We start from the raw sequence: 19,525 nt of genomic DNA, 5'->3' as shown, positions 1-19,525 counted from the left end.
GATGGGTTGCTCAGCCAACCACAACAGGTCGCGGTGCGGAGGAGTTCGACCAATCACGGGCCGCCTCGAGTTGACGGACGGGCGTGGGGCGGAGCGGGGCGGGGCGAGCGCGGGCCCGGCCAAGTCCCCGCCGTCCGCTCCCGGCGCCCGCAGCCCGAGCCGCACCCGCCGCGGACGGAGCTCATGCGCGGGCCCAGCCGGCGCCCGTCCGCGCCCCCGCCCTGCCCCGGCCCCGGCCCCGGCCCCGGGGGCAGTCGCGCCAGCAAGCGGTGAGTGCGGGCACGGGGTGGGGCGCGGGGCGCAGGTGATCGGTGCTTCCTTGCTCCTCTCGGCCCGGCAGCGTGCCTAGCGTCCGGCTGCCCGCCTCTGCGGCCGGACTCGCTCTGCCTGTGGCCGTCCTCCCAGCGAGGCGCCGCCCGGGCCTCCGGAGACTCTGCGCCCCGCGGCCATCACGCTCGGGCCTCGGGGCCACAAGGACACCCGCGTTGGGCCCCAACCAGGGCCTTCTGCTCCCAGCCATCCCTCGCGTTCCTGTAGTCACCTGCTTCCCACACCCTCAGCCGTTTTTCCCCCCCTCTGTGAAAGCTCCCTGGCCCCTTGTGGAAGGTTTGTCTTAGTGGAGGGCAGGGTCCTTCTCCAGCCACCCTCCCCCCGCTGCCGGGACCGCGCCTGGCATGCAGTAGGCGCTCAGTAAATAGTTGTAGGTTGCACCCACATGCCGGCGGGCCAGAGCCGGTTGTAGGCTGGCATTGGCCTGCCTGGGCACGCCGAGGCCGCCGTGGCAGGACCTGTTTTTTGGGGGGTGGCCTCAGCCCTCAGGCGCCTCCAGTTGAGGGTTTCTGCCTACCTAGCGACTTCTAATTTGGGTGCGTGGTTGGGAGAAGCTCTCAGCTGTCAGCCCTGCCTTGGGGGCCTCTCCCTGCTTCCTCACACAGCCATTAAGTGCTGTTTGAGGAGGTTGGGGGGTGGGGGTGGGGTCCTCCCTTTTCAAGCTGAAGGTGCCACAGGTGATCAACTGGGCCACTGGCAGGCCTGCCTGCTCAATGCTGGAGAGGGCCCTTGGGTCAGGCATCTATTAGCCGTCTCAAGTGGCAAGGGCCTTGGCTAAGTGTGCTTCTCATTGGCAGGTGGGGCAGGAGCTCCTGGATTGGCAGCCGCTGTAGAAGCTATGACAGAATACAAGCTTGTGGTGGTGGGCGCTGGAGGCGTGGGAAAGAGTGCCCTGACCATCCAGCTGATCCAGAACCACTTTGTGGACGAGTATGATCCCACTATAGAGGTGAGCTCTGCCTACCTGCCAGAGGTGGGCTGTGGCAGTGGTCATGGGTAAATGACCAAACAGCCCAGGTCTTGTAGGTGTTATGGGGTATGATCCATCAGGGTATGAGAGGTGCAAGGGTGTAGGCTGGTTCTGTGGATTCTCTGGTCTGAGGAGAGGTGAGACCCCACCCCCACCCCCCACCCCCACTAAGCCGTGTTGTTTTGCAGGACTCCTACCGGAAACAGGTGGTCATTGATGGGGAGACATGTCTACTGGACATCTTAGACACAGCAGGTCAAGAAGAGTATAGTGCCATGCGGGACCAGTACATGCGCACAGGGGAGGGCTTCCTCTGTGTATTTGCCATCAACAACACCAAGTCCTTCGAGGACATCCATCAGTACAGGTGAGCCACCTATGGCTAGCCCGTGAGCCCGTGGCACACGTGAGGAAGGTTCCGTGTGCACACTGAGGCTTTATGTCTTTTTTTGAATGTCCTGGACACAGTCATGCCTGCAGCCTGCTAGCTGGCTCATATCCACCCCATCCCCCTCCAGGGAGCAGATCAAGCGGGTGAAAGATTCAGATGATGTGCCAATGGTGCTGGTGGGCAACAAGTGTGACCTGGCTGCTCGCACTGTTGAGTCTCGGCAGGCCCAGGACCTTGCTCGCAGCTATGGCATCCCCTACATTGAAACATCAGCCAAGACCCGGCAGGTGAGCCTGTTTCCCTCTCCACAGCTAGTCAAGGATTTACCGCACCCCACCCCAGCCAGGGAGCAGAGCTCATTGCCGCTCTCCCTCAACACAGGGCAGCCGCTCTGGCTCCAGCTCCGGGACCCTCTGGGATCCCCCCTCCCCCGGGACCCATGTGACCCAGCGGCCCTCAAGCTGTAAGTCTCCCAGACCGCAGGGCTGTGAGGGAGGCAAGGGCCAGGGTCTGGGCTTATGCCCTGCAGTTCTGAGTTCACATAGCTCTAGGGCAGGATGGGGTCCCTGGAGAGAGCTGCCCTGAGCCAGGCCGGAGCGGCGACCCAGGGGCCTTAGTTCTTCTTGTCCCCAGTGTCCTGTGGATACTGGCTAGTTTTAAGCCCTTCAGTGTTGTTAGGCTGTTCAACTTGAGACGTACTGGGGGTCTGGGAGAGTCCTGAGTTAAGTGGCTCTGACTTTGAGTGATACTCAGGAGTGAACCCTATTTCAGGAGAGTGGCCTGTGCCTTTTGGATGGCCAGGGCCCAGCTCCCTATTTGTGTTGGTTTTGCAGCTGAGGAAGGGAGCCTCCAGCGTTGGGGTGTGACCTGATCTAGGCAGGGAGTTTCTTACCCAGACAGCACCCCTTTTCTCCCCAGAGTCCTCTCTGATCTAGTCCCTCTGTCCCCAGGGCGTGGAGGATGCCTTCTATACACTAGTCCGTGAGATTCGGCAGCATAAATTGCGGAAACTGAACCCACCCGATGAGAGTGGTCCTGGCTGCATGAGCTGCAAATGTGTGCTGTCCTGACACCAGGTGAGGCAGGGACCAGCGAGACGTCTGGGGCAGTGACCTCAGCTAGCCAGATGAACTTCATATCCACTCTGATGTCCTTGCTCCCCCAATTCTGCCAATCCCCCCCGCCTGCAGTCAGTCATGTCCTTTGTGCCCGTCCCGGCACAGGCTCAGGACATGGAGGTGCCGGATGCAGGGAGGAGGTGCCGACGGAAGGAAGGAAAGAGGCGGGAAGGAAGGAAACGGTGCTGGAGCCAGGCCAGTCCAGGGATGGTGGACAGATGTGACCAAGACCTTCGCATGGACAATTTGAACAGACTGTCATGAACTGTCCCTGTTGCCACTGGCACCCAAGTCCTCCACCCCTCTCAGTTCCCTCCGGGCGCCTGCCTGTGAGGGCACACGTTGCATCACAGTAAATTATTTGATGGTCTTGACTTGTCTCTGGCTGGAAGTAGGAGGTGCACTGCCTGTGGCCTCACAGAAGATGCTGGGCACCTGGGGTCCATCATCTGCCTTGCTCCTGTGCTAGAAGAGGCTGGGGAGGCTGGCCTGGGACCTCGGACTATACAGCCCTTCCCTTCTGCCTGTCCCAACTGTCTTGTGTTTGCTGCAGAAAGTTATAGGCAACACAAGGATAGTCAGGTGATATGACCTATTGTCCTTTAACTAATGGGAGGAGGAGGGCTCTGAGAGTAAGAGGGTATCCCTTGTCTCCAGCAGGAAACACATTTCCTGCATTCTGGGATCCATGAAATACAGCCTCAAGAGTGACAGAGTGTAAGATTTGCCCTGACCCAACATCCTGCAGCCCTCTGACCTGGGATGGAGATTCTAGGACTATGGAAATAGGGCCCTGATGTTATCTGTGTAGCCTCGGGTCCCACTGGTGCCTAGGGCCTGGCATCACAACTCCCTGAGAGGGTAGAAAGTGCCTCACTGGTTGCTCCCTCTTCTCTGAGGTGTACAGATGTTCTTCTCCAAGTCACCTGTATGGCCTTGAGAGGCACGTGCAGGTCAGATGGCTGCTCACTGCGTGCTTCCTTCTGGCTCTAGTCATGGCTACAGGAGGGTCCATCTGCTTATCCTGCTCCTCTTCCTGGCCACTGGGGCCCATGGTGGGTGCCCTTTATACTTTCCAGACTCGAGTGGAATTGGGTGAAGTCCCTCTGTTTAGGGCACTTGAAATGCAAGGAGCCTCCAATAGACATGATGTAGAGCCTGCTGCTGAGTGGCTGGGCAGTGCGACACCACAGTTGCTCTCTTCCACAGCAGCCAAATGTTCAGCTTCCCTTGTCTGTGTGTATCTGGGGCTCCTGAGGTATCATCTGGAGCGTCAGTGACACCTTCGGAGCCTTGTTGGTCATGAACTTAAGGTGGGTGGGAGATAGTGTCTGCTACACTAGGAGTTGTCCCTGGCCCTGTTTGAGAGTTTTAGCAGGCTGGGTCCATTCTGAGCTGTGATTGTCAGGGTAGTCAGGAGCTCAGTGTTGCTGTTGGAAGCAGGAGGGTGGAAAATATGGGGGCAGAGCTTCTGAGGCCTAGACATGTCCACCCTGGGAAGGGACTCAAGCTGGAGCCAACCTGGGAAGCATGACACACTTTATCCCTTGCTCCCTAACAGAGGCCTGATGGTACTTCAGTATTCGCCCAGCCCGAAGCTGCAAGTCCTACAGAGAGACTGTAGGAAGTTTTCAAGGGTACACAGTTGGACTCTGGGCTGGGCCCTAGGAAAGGTCATTTGTTGTCCATGTCCTGCCTGTGCCCAGGTCTGTCCTGTTGAGGCTACTACATCTCAAAGTCAAATCGAGATCCTGCCAGGAAAGTACCCTCAACTCTTAGGTGTGGTGTGGGGCATGGGCTTAGTACTTGGGACAGTACCTGGTACCCTGCCCAGCTAACCACACCTGGCTGGCCCACCCTTCATGGCTGGCTCACTCAGGGCTAGAGCTCAACAGTGTGATCCGTTTGCCAAGGTCTGGACTACATACCTGAGGAGGGACTTCTGTGTACCTCGAGGACTGGTTTTTTGCTGTGGTCATGACCACAACCTTATCTTCCAGGATGTAGATGTCCCAGAGCTTCAGGGGGGACTTCAGGAGGCCTACATAATACAGCTGGCATGAGAGGATGTCACCTGTTCAGGTTGGGACCAGTGTGACCTATGCACAACCTTGGGTCCTCTATAGAGAGGTGATTCCATGAGGCTGTTATCAGACTGGTAGCTGCCCTGAAATAAAGGGCCTACTAAAACTCAAGAGTATCTCTGGTTCTCCTGTCCTGGATGGGTCTGCCAATGGTACTTGCTCAAATTTTGGCCTGTTCTATGGGTAGGACAGCAGGAGGGTCACTCTTAGAGCCTAGCTCATCTCTTGGATATGGGCCTTCTTGGGAGGCAGGGGAGTTCCTGGGACAGTCAAACCTCTGGGCTGGGCAACTGGCACTGTGGAGCAAGGAAAGTCCCTGCCTATTCTCATTTCATTGCTGTGATGGCAGGAGCCCTGGACAGTTGATCTCCACACTGTCATCATGGGAGAACAGAGTTACTCAGGGTCAGGCTCCTGCCCACGATTGGCCGTAACCCTCTCTATTCTAGGTCCAGCCCAGTGCCTTCGTGAATAAGGCAGGACCCTTCATTCACTGTATACTTTTTTTTAACTTCCATTTTCATAATAAACTAGAAGCCAAAAGGGGGTGGCTGGAACTGCACTTGTGGAATCCTAAGAGCCTATAGCCTACAAGTAGAGTTTATTCCAGAGTCAGGGAGCCATACCTTAAAAACAGTGGCAGGTGTCCCAGGAGTCAGAGGCTTACCCACAGAAGGGAGGAAAAACACCCACCCAAGTCCCAGCAAGACTTGCTGCTCTACTATGTCCTGGTTTCTGAAGGGCCAGGTAGCCTTTGAAGAAGGACCTGTGGTGGATAAGCTTTGAGCAGCCATTTGGGCCCATGTGGCTGATAAGGGACAGGGACGGAGGTTCTTGGCTGCCCCTTGGGCTCAGGATCAGGGGAGGACATGGATACGTTCCTGGCTGTCGCCTGGATTTTGGCCATAGATAGTGAGAGCTGCAGAATAATGAGCAGGATGCATCACCTGTGTTTGTTCAAGCACAGAGGGTTCTCTGCTGATAGGCACATGAGGGGGTCCTTTGACAACCCCAAGACCATCTACAGCAGACAGTCCAGTGGCTCAGAATAAGTAGGGAAGGGAAGGTGCTATGGCTATCAATTGTCGTCACTAATTAGTGTGGCTGTCACCCAGCCTAGCTATTTTGTTCCATGGGAGGCTGTCTACTTAACCTTAGATAGTGTGCTACTTATTAATTGGCTGCTGGAACAGTATCCAAAAAGCATCTTCCTTGTTGAGGACCACTGTCAGGACAGAGATAACCGGGCCATGCCTAGGCAGTGGCTCCTGCTTTCAGGAATCAAAATCATTCTGGGAGGAGATCACCCAAGATGGCTGAGGTCCCCTAGGGGCTGCCAGAGGACCTATACTGAGTGTATAGCCTTTGCACTTTGCCTTGATACCAGAGTTCTGGCCAGAGGACAGGGACCCCTGCTGTGGGCAGCCTCTGGAAGAAGGTCTGGAAAGTGGGTTGAAGAGGGCTGCAGCCACCTTGGGAACTGCCTTGCTGGTCTTGTTTTCTTTCAGGCTTCAGGCACCTGAAGACCTGTCTCTGCTAAGCTGGAGCAGTAACATGACACTGAAGATCCAGGCTGATCCAGGCTTGAGGACGTGTAGTGGCTGTTGGGTGTTTGAGTAGCCTGCCATGTGCTGCTTCTGGGAGGGCATGCTGCAGCACTGCCAAGATTGTGGGGTCCAGGGAAGACCAGGAGCTAGGACGGACCCCCACACCCTTTCCATCACAAGCCCCAGCTCCTTGCTGCACCTCAGTGAACCTCACTGCTGTGTCCTACCTACACAGTGACAGAGCTGGCCTGCAGGTGAAGGTGCCGGACTAAGCGGGGGGATGAGCCACTTCCTGTAAAAGGAAAAGAAGGACTGCTAAGGGGAGATTAGAGATCAGACCCTAGAAACAGCAATAGCCATTACAGTGTGACCTATGTCGCAGGGCCCTGTGTGGACCATAGGAGAGGTCACAGTACTAAGTAAAGCTGTTGCCTTAGAGAAGATGCCCCTGCTCACTGGTGCTATGACGGTCTCTGGCAAGGAAAGCCAGGTTGCGTTAGGATCATGCTCCAAGCAAGCAGCAGGCCTCTCAGGAAGAACTGCTGTTTCTACATTTTGAGGGTAAACCGTCTCAGGCATCCAGTGGTTTCATCCCGGTTGGTTTATTTTGTTGTGTGCACAAGGGTTTCAGTCTTTTTTTTTTTTTTTAATATTTTTTTTATTACGTATTTTCCTCAAGTACATTTCCAATGCTATCCCAAAAGTCCCCCATACCCTCCCCCCCACTCCCCTACCCACCCATTCCCACTTTTTGGCCCTGGCGTTCCCCTGTACTGGGGCATATAAAGTTTGCAAGTCCAATGGGCCTCTCTTTCCAGTGATGGCCGACTAGGCCATCTTTTGATACATATGCAGCTAGAGTCAAGAGCTCCGGGGTACTGGTTAGTTCATAATGTTGCTCCACCTATAGGGTTGCAGATCCCTTTAGCTCCTTGGGTACTTTCTTTAGCTCCTCCATTGGGGGCCCTGTGATCCATCCATTAGCTGACTGTGAGCATCCACTCATGTGTTTGCTAGGCCCCGGCATAGTCTCACAAGAGACAGCTATATCAGGGTCCTTTCAGCAAACGCTTGCTAGTGTATGCAATGATGTGGGTTTCAGTCTTTGGACTGTAGTCTCACAGTTTAAACCAGAGGGTAGAGCCTTTTGGGCCATGTGGTGGTCATCAGTTTGTTTCTATAAGAAACCAGTGTCTTCCAAGGAGGAGAGCTGGTCTGTGTTTGACGGAGGAGCTGTGCACCTGGTTCCATACTGCTGGAGTCTCTGCCCTCCATCCCTCCACCCCCATTCCTAGTCTCCCCTCAGGAGTGCTTTTTTCTTCTTCTTCTTCTTCTTCTTCTTCTTCTTCTTCTTCTTCTTCTTCTTCTTCTTCTTCTTCTTCTTCTTCTTCTTCTTCTTCTTCTTCTTCTTCGTATATTCAGTGCATGGGAGGGGAGTTAAAAGGCTCGTAGAGGCAGAGAAGGAGAGTGAGTACTTTCTTCTTCTAGCAGGCAGTTCACGCCCTTTAGCCTTTCACCTTCAGTTGACTTTGGAGGTCTTTGCTTCCATGTGGAGGTTCAGGAGTCCCTCGTCCTGGTGCCCTCTCTGAAGGGCATAAGTCACAGAGAGTGCTTCTCACCATGCATCATCATTTGTTTGCCAGTATCATGCTCCTTGGCCTCCACCTAGGTTCTAGCCCCTCTTTTTAGGACTTGATGTCTAGTAGTAACCATCACATGGGATGTGGCAGTTTTCTATAAGGAGAGGCCCTTTGGCAGCATCACCCCTCCTTCTAGACCCCTGCATTTTGCTCAGGGCTCCCATCCCTTCTGACATCCCTCTGGCCTCTCCTATCTTTTGCTCCAGGCCTCCAGACTTTTGGGCTCCCAACACAGGCTCTGGGTCCCTCTGCTGTGCTTCCTAAGAATGCTTGGCTTGCTTCATCCGTGCATCACACACTCTTTTCTCTTAATCAGGCTGGAGAAACACTGCCATCCATCCATCCATCCATCCATCCATCCATCCATCCATCCATCCATCCATCCATCTGTTTATTGACACACCATCTCACTGTGTAGTTCTGGCTGTCCTGGAAGGCACATGTCTATGTAGACCAGGCTGTTCCTAAACTCACAGAAATCCATCTGCCTCCTTCTCCTGAGTGCTGGGATTAACAGCGTGTACTATCCATCATGCCTGGCTGAAGCTCAGCTTTCATGTTGGCCTTCCAGAGAATCGGTTTCTCCTCCTTCTGTTTTTTATTCATTTTTTGTCTGTTTTATGTGTGTGTGTTCTTGTTTCATCTTCCATTTGTAAACCTCCTAACATTCAGATACCCAGAGAGGCTGCAGGGTTGGGGCTATCTTGGACTATCTGTATCTGTGTAGGGCTATATCCATGACATTACCTACTCTGTGCCTGGTCCTGGGAGGGAAAGCCAGACTGACCTGGTTTGTTCATGACACCTCTTGGGATTCTGCTGTCCTTGCTCCTGATCTTCCCCAATCCTGACACTTAATGTTCTTAATGTCTTTTCCTTGAAAATGTAGGGCTCCGTTCCTTATGCTAAATGTGGGATGGACTTGGGGAAAAGCTTTTCACAAAATGAGGAATAAGGGCCTGGGAGGGATACCAGGTAGAGCTATAGTAGGTATTGATGACACACAGCAGGACCAGTGTCCAGGCCATGTAATTGGCCATGTTCTTGTTTACCTCTTTAGTTAGTGAGAGACCTGGGCTCCTGGCTGGACCTGTCTATTCATGCTGCTCTTGGCAGGGATACAAAGGTCTTGTGTTTCCTTTGGATTTTGGCTTTCTGCAACTCCAGCCGAAGAGGCCATACCTCTCAGGAGCCTCAGCGGACCTGTGGAGAAGTGTGTAGGGAGAGTAATAATCCTGTGTGGTAGGCCTAGTGTGATCATGGGAGGACCAGAGTGGGGGGATGAGGGAGAGCATATTGGCCCTCAGGAGGGCTCAGTCCTCCTGAAACTGGACTTTGCTTCCCTCAGGTGAAGAGTGGATGAGAGCTGAGTTTTGAACTCCTATTCCTCCCTTCCGCCAGGTGTTATCACTGCCCCTGAGCTGGGGTGGCCCACACTTCAGCATCAGGTTCTTCCTAATCAAGGTAACCTTGCAGGAATGGCAGAAACCTGGAAACCAAGACCCTCGTCCTCAGGGTCAAGACAGTTACCTCCCTTTCTGAGGCGTCCTGGCAGCAACAGGGGGTCTGAGGGACTCTCGCTCAGTCCAGTCCTTCACCCTTCGCTGTCTGGCTCGGACTCTAGTTCTTAGCTATTTTCTTGTGTATCTGAACCTCTGACAATTTTGCTAGAACATAGAAATGTTGGCATTGGCTAAATTGTTCCTTCTTGGGGTGACCATAGGACATTGCATTGCTCTCTGGCTGACCAGACAGAAGGTTGAGGTGGCCAAGCTGGAAAAAAGCAGGAAAGGAGCAGACCCTGGCCAGGTCATGCTGGAGGTCTCATTTCATGGCATGGGGTCTCCCTGGGACAACAGAGTCTTTTTCTTTTCTTTTTCTAAAGATTTATTTATTTATTTATTTATTTATTTATTTATTTATTTATTTATTTATTTGGTTTTTCGAGACAGGGTTTCTCTGTATAGCCCTGGCTGTCCTGAACTCACTTTGTAGACCAGGTTGGCCTTGAACTCAGAAATCCGCCTGCCTCTGCCTCCTGAGTGCTGGGATTAAAGGCATGCGCCACCACACCCGGCTAAGACTTATTTTTTGTATATGAGTACACGAGTTGTCCTCAGACACACCAGAAGAGGGTTTTCAGATCACATTGCAGATGGTTGTGAGCCACCACGTAGTTGCTGAGATTTGAACTCAGGGCCTTTGGAAGAGAAGTTAGTGCTTTTAACCACTGAGCCGCCGGGCGTGGTGGCGCACGCCTTTAATCCCAGCACTCGGGAGGCAGAGGCAGGCGGATTTCTGAGTTCAAGGCCAGCCTGGTCTACAAAGTGAGCTCCAGGACAGCCAGGGCTATACAGAGAAACCCTGTCTCGAAAAACCAAAAAAAAAAAAAAAAAAAAACACTGAGCCATCTCTCCAGAATCTTTAGGTCCAGCTGGATCTTAGAAGGCATCAGGCAGCAACTCTTGAGCTGCATATATGGTCGCCAGGGATGGAGTCCTGCTCATTGCCCCTCCCACCAGTTGTTACCCTTGCCCATGACCTCACAATCATCTTGCCTCAGTCTACTGGGTGATAGGATTGAGGTGTGTGACATCTTGCTCAGTCAATAGACACAGTTTTGGAAACACCCTGCCAATCTTTCTTTTGACTAACGTGTGCTGAGTCTGTTCTCATGTAATGTAAGTATGGAGATGTTTGCTTTTAGGTCTATCATTTTATTGCCTTCTGTTCCTGCTGTCTGTCCTGCTGTCTGTCTCTGATGTTCTGTGTTTCCCCTTTGTTGTGGAAGAGTCTAGTTCCAGGGTCTACAAACAGGTTCCAAAGTGCTGCAGTCACAAAGATAGATCAAGGATTGCACAGGGTACAAGCTACAGGGTACTCACTGATAGAGGGTGCTGGGCAGCAGCAAGGCCATTGGCTTCCAGTGATCAGGGTCAAAAGCCAAGTATGCATATTGGTTAGAAAGAGGTGACTTCATTTTGCTATAATAGGCCTGTTTATATTAAGGCAACAGCAAAGTCAGGTGTATCACTGGAGCAGGGTGGAACATGCCAGGTGGTGGGGGGATTAAGTGCTTTTAATCCCAGCACTTCGGAGGCAGAGGCAGATGAATCTCTGAGTTCGAGGCCAGCCTGGTTTACAGAGTGAGTTCCAGGGCAGCCAGAGCTACAGAGAGAAACCCTGTCTCAAAAAACAAAATAAAATCTTTTTTACATTTACTCTGTGTATGTGTGTGTGTGTATGTGTGTGTGTGTGAGAGAGAGAGAGAGAGATCAGAGGACAGGTTTGGGGGAGCTGTCGGCTCTCACCTGCCATGTGGAACTGGAGAATTAAGCTCATCAGACCTGCCTACTGGCTGAGCCATCTTGCTCAAACCTAACCTGTATCTTTAAAAGAGATTTATTTTTTCTCTCTCTCTCTTTTTAAATTAGGTATTTTCTTCATTTACATTTCAAATGCTATCCCAAAAGTCCCCCGAACCCTCCCACCCACTCCCCTACCCACCCACTCCCACTTCTTGGCCCCGGTGTTCCCCTGTACTGAGGCATATAAAGAGACCAAGGGGCCTCTCTTCACAAAGATGGCCAACTAGGCCATCTTCTGCTACATATGCAACTAGAGACACGAGCTTCAGGGGGTACTGGTTAGTTCATATTGTTGTTAAATTTATTTTTATTTTATGTGTATGGATGTTTTCCCTGCATTTGTGTACAGGTTTTCTGAAGAGCAGCCAGTGCTATCCACTGAGCCATCTCTCCAGCCCAGCAAAACTGCTTGCTTGATAGTTCTTCATATAAATATGCTAGCAATTGTCCTAGGAATTATAATCTTGTATCTCTACTTCATGCCAGTTGTTCCAAACTCAAGTCTATGTGGTTTGGGTATAGAAATCACGTAAAAATAGTCAGAATAGGGTATCGTTGGGGGGCCAGCGAGACGGCTCATCAGTGAAAGCGTTTGCTGCTCAGGCATGATGACTGGAGTTTGGAGATCCAGAAACTCACCTAAGTTATAGGTGGGCATGGCAAGTCCCTGCAATTCCAGCCTCAGAAGGCAGAGATGGGATTCACAAGGCAAGATGACTAGCTACATCCAAGATCTCTGGGTTTGAGAGATCCCACTTCCAGTGAGGGAGGTAAAAGAGCAATGGAAGATGGATGATTTCTGACAACTACCTCAGGCCTCCATATACATATGCAGCATGTCCACACACACCCATACACACACATACATACACATACACACCCCCATACACACACACACACACACACCTATACACACACACACCCATACACACACATACATACACACACACACCCATACACACATACACACCCCCACACACACCCATACACACACATACACATACATACACACACACAGACACACCCATACACACACACACACACACACACGCTCTCACACATGCAACACATGCATACTCTTGCACATCTCACCCATTGGTACGTGCTACATGAAAAGGGGGGAAAGTCCCTTTGGTAAGAATCTTCTGATCAAGACAATTAAAATGAGCAAAGATGGCTGAGGGCACAATTCAGTTGGAAGAGTGCTTGCTTAGCATGTATGAGGCCCTAGGTCAATCCCTATCACCACACACAGTGAGACTAGTATACACACATTTTCTTTTTTAGTATATACACTTTTAATACCAGAACTTGGGAGGTATATGCAGAAGGACCAAGAGTTCAAAGCCTTGCTCATTTTGGCAGCACAAATACTAAATTTGGAAGAATACAGAGAAGACTAGCATGGTCCCTGTGCAAGGATTTGTGAAACATTTGTAAATTTTTAAAAAAAAAGTTCGAGGTCATCCTTGGCTTATTGTAACCTTGAGTCAAGCCTAGGCCACAGGAGACCCTGTACATGTCGAAATGCCAGCTAGAGCTGTAGTGAGCTATGTCTGTACATATGTTTTTATCATACTTGGGGGTAGCATGTGGAGGCCAGAGGGCAACTTAGGGCCATGTGGACTCAGAGTATCAGATTCAGATAGTCTGTTTTGGTATTACCCACTGAGCTATCTTGTTACCTCCTTTTCTTTCTTTTGTTCCTTTTTTTTTTAAGTGTATATATGTATGTGTTTTGCTAGACAGTGGTGATACACACCTTTAATCCCAGCACGTGGGAGGCAGAGGCAGGCAGATTTCTGTGTTCAAGGCCAGCCTGGTTTACAAAGTGAGTTCCTGGACAGCCAGGGCTACACAGAGAAACCCTGTCTCAAAAAACCAAAAAAAAAAAAAAAAAAAAAAAAAAAAAAAAGATTTATTTATGTGAGTACACTGTAGCTGTCTTCAGACACATCAGATCTTATTACAGATGGTTGTGAGCTACCATGTGGTTGTTGGGAATTGAGCTCAGGACCTCTGGAAGAGCAGTCAGTGCTCTTAACCACTGAGCCATCTCTCCAGCCCCTTTCTCTCTTTCTCTCTTTCTTTCTTTCTTTCTTTCTTTCTTTCTTTCTTTCTTTCTTTCTTTCTTTCTTTCTTTCTTTCTTTCTTCTCTCTCTCTCTCTCCTTTTTTTTTTTCCTGAGACAGGGTTTCTCTGTGTAGCCCTGGCTGTCCTGGGACTCACTTTGTAGACCAGGCTGGCCTCAAACTCAGAAATCTGCCTGCCTCTGCCTCCCGAGTGCTGGGATTAAAGGCATGCGCCACCACGACCGGCCCCCTTTCTTTCTTTCTTTTTTTCTTTCTTTCTTTCTTTCTTTCTTTCTTTCTTTCTTTCTTTCTTTCTTTCTTTCTTTCTTTCTTTCTTGAGACTTGCTTTATATCTCTGACTAGCCTGGAATTCACTACATAGCCCAGGTTGGCCTTGTACTCCCAAATGCTGGGAAGGAACAAGTGTGTGCTGTCATGCTCAGCTCTTTCAAGATTGAGACTGTCAGCCAACTACGGAAGATCTGACGTGTTGGGGAGGTGAATTATAAAAAGATTTTATTCATTTATTTATTTATTGTTTGTTTGTTTGTTTGATATGACTGTTTGTCTGCATGTGTATATTTGTACCAAATGCACACTTGGTCCCCACAGAGGCCAGAAGAGGGTGTCAGATCCCATGGAACTGGAGTTAGGGGCAGCTGTGAACCATCATGTGAGTTCTAGGAAGTGAACCCAGGTCCAGAGAAGCAGTAAGTGCTCTTTTGTTTGTTTGTTTTGTGTTTTTTTTTTTTCGAGACAGGGTTTCACTGTGTAGCCCTGGCTGTCCTGGAACTCACTCTGTAGACCAGGCTGGCATCGAACTCAGAAATTTGCCTATCTCTGCCTCCCAAGTGCTGGGATTAAAGGCGTGCGCCACCACCGCCTGGCGCAATAAGTGCTCTTAACCACTGAGCCATCACTCCAGCCCTGGGAAGGTGGATTCTTATGCCGTTTGGGGTGACAGAATGAGATGATCATGTATGCTGTGACCCAACAAGGATACAGAGAAACGTAAAGTGTATTTGCTGCAGGAGAAAAAAAAAATCAGACAAACCAGGAGTAAAAGAACTTACTAAATGTTTGTATATTTATGCAATAGAATATTTTACAGTTGTTGAAATGAATAAACATCTATTAACATGGACAGATCTCACCCCACATTTTATTGTTCAGAGTAAGTAGCCTGCAGGAGGATGCACAGCACCCATTAAAGCTTGTCTGAGCCAGGTGTGGTGGGAGGCAGATCTTTGTAGGTTTGAGGCCAACGTGGTCAATAGTGAGTTCCTTGACAGGGCTACATAGAGAGACCCTGCTCCCCTAGCCTCCCACTCCACAAAAAACTCAAAGTAAATAAATAAGTAAAACACACACACACACACATTATGCTGGGCTGGAGGGGTGGCTCAGCCGGTACAGCACTCACTTGCTTTATAAATTCAGAGACTAGGATTGATGGTGCTCCTGAGGGTAACTTCAAGGCCATCTCAAGCCTCACATGTATATGAACATACATGTTCATATAAACATGCATACATTCTATGTTTGAAATATGCAACAAAACTCATCTGTGTGCCTGCTCGCATACCAAGTTTTCTCTAAGAAGTAGTTTTGAGACAGGATGTTCCCATGGGCATGTGGCTTGTCCTAAACTCACAGAGACCTTCTTGTCTCTTGTTTCCCAGGGCTGAGATGAAAGGCGTACATCAGCATGCTTGGCCAAATGCATGCAGCAACACCTGAGAACCTATCCCATGGAGTTGGACATGGCGGTGCACACCTTCAGTCCCGGCATTCAGGAGGCAGAGGTAGGTGGATCTCTACAGTTGGGGTCTACATAGTGAGTTGAAAGATAGCCAGGGTATGCAGAAAGATTCTGTCTTTAAAAGGAAGAAAGGAGGAGGGGGGAAGAAGAAGGAGAAGGAGGAGAAGGAGAATAAGGAGGAGGAGAAGAAAGAAGAAAGGAAAAAAGAAAGAAGGGAAGGGAGGGAGTGAGGAAGAGGAGGAGGAGGAGGATGGAATAATGAGACTATGGTTGATCTTTTATTTTTCCTCTTATCAAAAGATTTAACTTTGCTCTTTGTCTCGGGCCTGAGTTCGTAGGCGCAGCCAGCCTAGCGAGGTCAACATGCCGGTCGCCAGAAGCTGGGTTTGTTGCAAAACCTATGTGACCCCACGGAGACCCTTCGAGAAATCGCGTCTCGACCAGGAGCTAAAGTTGATTGGAGAGTATGGACTCTGGAACAAACGTGAGGTTTGGAGGGTCAAGTTTACCCTGGCCAAGATCCATAAGGCGGCCCGGGAGCTGTTGACGCTGGACGAGAAGGATGCCTCTGTTTGAAGGCAATGCTCTCCTGCGGCGGCTTGTTCGCATTGGGGTGCTGGACGAGGGCAAGATGAAGCTGGATTACATCCTGGGCCTGAAGATTGAGGATTTCTTGGAGAGGCGGCTGCAGACCCAGGTCTTTAAGCTGGGCCTGGCCAAATCTATTCACCATGCCCGTGTGCTCATCCGCCAACGTCACATTAGGGTCCGCAAGCAGGTGGTGAACATCCCATCCTTCATTGTTCGCCTGGACTCTCAGAAGCACATCAACTTCTCCCTCCGTTCTCCTTATGGTGGCGGCCGTCTAGGGCGAATGAAGAGGAAGAATGCCAAGAAAGGCCAGGGCGGGGCTGGAGCTGGTGATGATGAGGAAGAGGATTAATTAATACTTGGCTGAACTGGAGGATTGTCTAGTTTTCCAGCTGAAAAATAAAAAAGAATTGATACTAAAAAAAAAAAAAAAAGATTTAACTTTAACTTTTAAAAGATATTTTAGACTTATTATTTTGTGTCTACATGTGGTTTATATGCTTGTTATATATGTCTGCTCACCTCATACATGCTTGGTGCCTGAAGTCAGAAGAGGGCATGCAATCCCCTGGGACTGGAGTTACAGATGGTTGCGACCCACCATCAAACCCGGATCCTCTGGAAGACCAGAAAAACTCTTACCCACTGGCCTGTCTCTCCGGCCCTTAACTTTAAAAGATTAATTTCTATTATTTGTAAGGGTGTGTATGTGTGTGGGTGTAGCTGTCTGAGGCCACACATGTTAGATTCCCCGAAGCAGTTAAGTTGTCTGGCAGCAGTGTGGGAAACAACTTGAATTCTCTAGAAAATCATTAAGTACTTCTAACTACTGAGCCATCTCTCTAGCTCCTTATTCTTATTTATTTATTTATGATTTTGTGTGTGTGTGTGCCATGTGTGCAGGTGCCCTTGGAAATCAGAAGAGGGTATGGGGACACCTGAGCTGTACAGATGGTTGTGAGCTACCCTCAGTGGGTGCTGGGAACTAAAGATGGGTCCTCTTAGCAGCTGAGCCATCTCTCCAGCCCCTATTTTTATGATTTGTACATGTGTTCTTTAAGATTTATTTTAGCATGTGTATCATTCCTATCTGAAATATATATTTTAAAGATTTTTTAAAATTCTATATATGGAGCCAGGCGTGGTGGCATATGCCTTTAATCCCAGCACTTGGAAGGCAGAGGCAGGCAGATTTCTGAGTTCCGGGCCAGCCGGGTCTACAAAGTGAGTTCCAGGACAGCCAGGGCTATACAGAGACACCTTCTCTCAAAAAACAAAAACCAAAACAAAACAAAATTCTATATATATAACTGCACTGTAGCTCTCTCAGACACACCAGAAGAGTGCATCAGATCTCATTACAGATGGTTGTGAGCAATCATAGGTTGCTGGGAATTGAACTCAGGACCTCTGGAAGTGCTCTTAACCTCTGAGCCATCTTTCTGCCCACCCCCACGACCCCCATTTCCCCAAAAAGTCTTTTTTAAAGAAAGCTGTCTTATTGGATTTCAGAGGGTGATAGCCCCGAAATGTTGAGAGCAGGTGTGTTCTGGTTTCTTGAAAGAATACCTTTCCACATCTCCAGAATTCCACAGTCCCACTATAGCAAATACCACTCAGCTCAGCCACTGGAGAACAGCTGTGGGTGCTGCCGTGGCCTCTGTGGACCATTCACCTGTCAAGCTGAGGATCCTCCGAGGTTTCTGATGGATCGGGGCATGAACTTCATGATTTATTTCTAGTATTCCCACTTTCACGGGCAGCCTGGGTGGGTTTTCAGCGACGGACCTTTCCTCTCCTGGATGTTCAGCTTCATGTTCAGCAGGACTCATCGTCCTTGAATGTTGCCAGCTGGCGTCCACTAGAGGGAGCCAGAGCCCTTTACAGCTGGTCCTGCTCCTGAAATGGCTTCATTAATAGTAAAGAGCACAGAAGCAGCGCTGTGTTGCATTTTTTCTTTCTTTCTTTCTTTCTTTCTTTCTTTCTTTCTTTCTTTCTTTCTTTCTTTCTTTCTTTCTTTCTTTCTTTCTTTCTTTCTTTCTTTCTTTCTTTCCTTCCTTCCTTCCTCTCTCTCTCTCTCTCTCTCTCTCTCTTTCTATTAATGTTTAAATTTTTTTCTTTGTTGGATATTTTCTTTGTTTACATTTCAAATCTTATCCCCTTGCCAGGTCTCCCTCCAGAAACCCCCTATCCCATCCTCCCTCCCCCTGCCTCTATGAGGGTGCTCCCCCATCCACCCACCCACTCCTGGTTTCCTACACTGGCATTCTCCTACACTGGGACATCGAACCCTCACAGGACTAAGGGCCGCTCCTCCCCCCTGATGTCCAAAAAAGCCATCCTCTGCCACCTAAGTGGCCAGAGCCATGGGTCCCTCCACGTGCACTCTTTGGTTGGTGGTCCAGTTCCCGGGAGCTCTGGAGGGTCTGGCTGGTTGACACTGTTGCTAACCCCCATGGGGCTGCAAACTCCACCAACTCCTTCAGTCCCTTCTCCAACTCCTCCATCAGGGATCCCACACTCAGTCCAATGCTTGGCTGTGAGCATCCGCCGCTGTATTTGTCAGGCTCTGGCAGCAAGCACTTCCCGGCATCTACAATAGGGTCTGGGTTTGCAGTCTGTATTTGGGATGGATCCCCAGGTGGAGCAGTTTCTGGATTGCCTTTCCGTCAGTCTCTGCTCCACATTTTGTCTCCATATTTCCTTCTGTGAGTATTTTGTTCCCCCTTCTAAGAAGCACTGATGCATCCACACTTTGGTCTTTCTTCTTCTTGAGCTTCATACAGTCTGTGAATTGTATCTTGGGTATTCCGAGAAGTACAGTTAAAATTTGTGAACTTCAGATTTTAACATGCCATTTGTTACATTGAGGACTTGAAGCTGTGTTTTCTAAATTTATTTATTTATTTGGTTTATTTATTATTTTACATAAGAACACTGTAGCTGTCTTCAAACACGCCAGAAGAGGGCATCAAATCTCATTACGTGTGGTTGTGAGCCACCATGTGGTTGCTGGGATTTGAACTCAGGATCTTTGGAAGAGCAGTCAGTGTTTTTACCCGCTGAGCCATCTCTCCAGCCCCTTCTAAATTTATTTGTATTTTATGTAATGAAAATCAAATAACAGCATTGTATAATATTCCTCTACAACTTGTCAGTAATTTGGATTGAATTGTTAGTAGTTACTTCACAAAGTCTGCAAATTGCTGTTTAGGAATTGTTAGGTGAAATGTGTGCAGAAGAGGCTTGCTGGTTGTCCAGATGGCTGAAGCGTGGGATGCTGCAGGTAGCTCTGTGTAGCCCTGCTGTCCTGGAACTCACTTTGTAGACCAGGCTGGCCTCAAACTCAGAAATCTGCCTGCCTCTGCCCACCAAATGCTGGGATTAAGGGCGTGCACCACCACTGCTTGGCGAATATTCATTTTTTATTTTCTTTCTCTCTTAAACTCAGAGGAGCCACCGTGAAGGAAAATGCAACCCAAACTTAGTTCAGAAACAATGGTAACTCAACCTCTGTATGCAACAAATAAAACCTAATCTTGTAAGCCTTATTAAAATCTGATTCCGCAGGTGTTGAATCCTTGCAGATCCGCCATGATACTGGGGAAACTCTAGCAGCTACATCTTACCCCTCTGCTGTCCCCATTCCAAAA

The 19,525-nt window shown here is 49.7% G+C and overlaps 1 protein-coding gene, 1 long non-coding RNA gene and 2 pseudogenes across 13 annotated transcripts; all 4 read left to right on the top strand.

The window, feature by feature from the left end:
* The first annotated feature begins 89 nt into the window (after positions 1–89).
* On the top strand, positions 90–4,175 carry Hras (Harvey rat sarcoma virus oncogene). 12 transcript variants are annotated; one of them, XR_389950.3, is made up of 7 exons: positions 90–269; positions 1,128–1,279; positions 1,489–1,667; positions 1,819–1,978; positions 2,073–2,154; positions 2,642–2,767; positions 2,915–3,183. XR_389950.3 is itself a non-coding variant. In XM_006536159.3 (6 exons), the coding sequence occupies exons 2-5, from the start codon at positions 1,169–1,171 to the stop codon at positions 2,759–2,761; spliced, it is 570 nt and encodes a 189-aa protein (XP_006536222.2). In that variant the 5' UTR covers positions 90–269; positions 1,128–1,168; the 3' UTR covers positions 2,762–2,767; positions 2,882–3,183. The 12 variants fall into 12 exon arrangements, 6 of the variants coding, with proteins under 6 accessions (XP_006536222.2, NP_032310.2, NP_001123916.1 ...); XR_389951.3 differs by having other exon boundaries at positions 2,882–3,183; XR_003946394.1 differs by lacking the exon at positions 2,073–2,154 and having other exon boundaries at positions 1,769–1,978.
* A 6,311-nt stretch (positions 4,176–10,486) lies between these two features.
* Gm51459 lies at positions 10,487–15,462 on the top strand. The gene is made up of 3 exons (XR_003946684.1): positions 10,487–10,761; positions 14,132–14,229; positions 15,202–15,462. It is a non-coding gene; the product is annotated as a predicted gene, 51459 (long non-coding RNA).
* Positions 12,798–12,893, top strand: Gm22019 (annotated as a pseudogene).
* On the top strand, positions 15,596–16,290 carry Gm5905 (predicted gene 5905; annotated as a pseudogene).

Source organism: Mus musculus, chromosome 7 (genome assembly GCF_000001635.26).
Source record: "Mus musculus strain C57BL/6J chromosome 7, GRCm38.p6 C57BL/6J".
NCBI classification, from domain to species: domain Eukaryota; kingdom Metazoa; phylum Chordata; class Mammalia; order Rodentia; family Muridae; genus Mus; species Mus musculus.
This window is presented reverse-complemented; position numbering and strand designations above follow the sequence as displayed.

Bases quoted from the DNA above. Each gene is read 5' to 3' on its own strand.
- Hras (NM_008284.2), top strand. From the start codon at position 1,169: ATGACAGAATACAAGCTTGTGGTGGTGGGCGCTGGAGGCGTGGGAAAG. The intron at 1,280-1,488 runs GTGAGCTCTGCC...GTTGTTTTGCAG, and splicing joins AGTATGATCCCACTATAGAG to GACTCCTACCGGAAACAGGT. The intron at 1,668-1,818 runs GTGAGCCACCTA...ATCCCCCTCCAG, and splicing joins GAGGACATCCATCAGTACAG to GGAGCAGATCAAGCGGGTGA.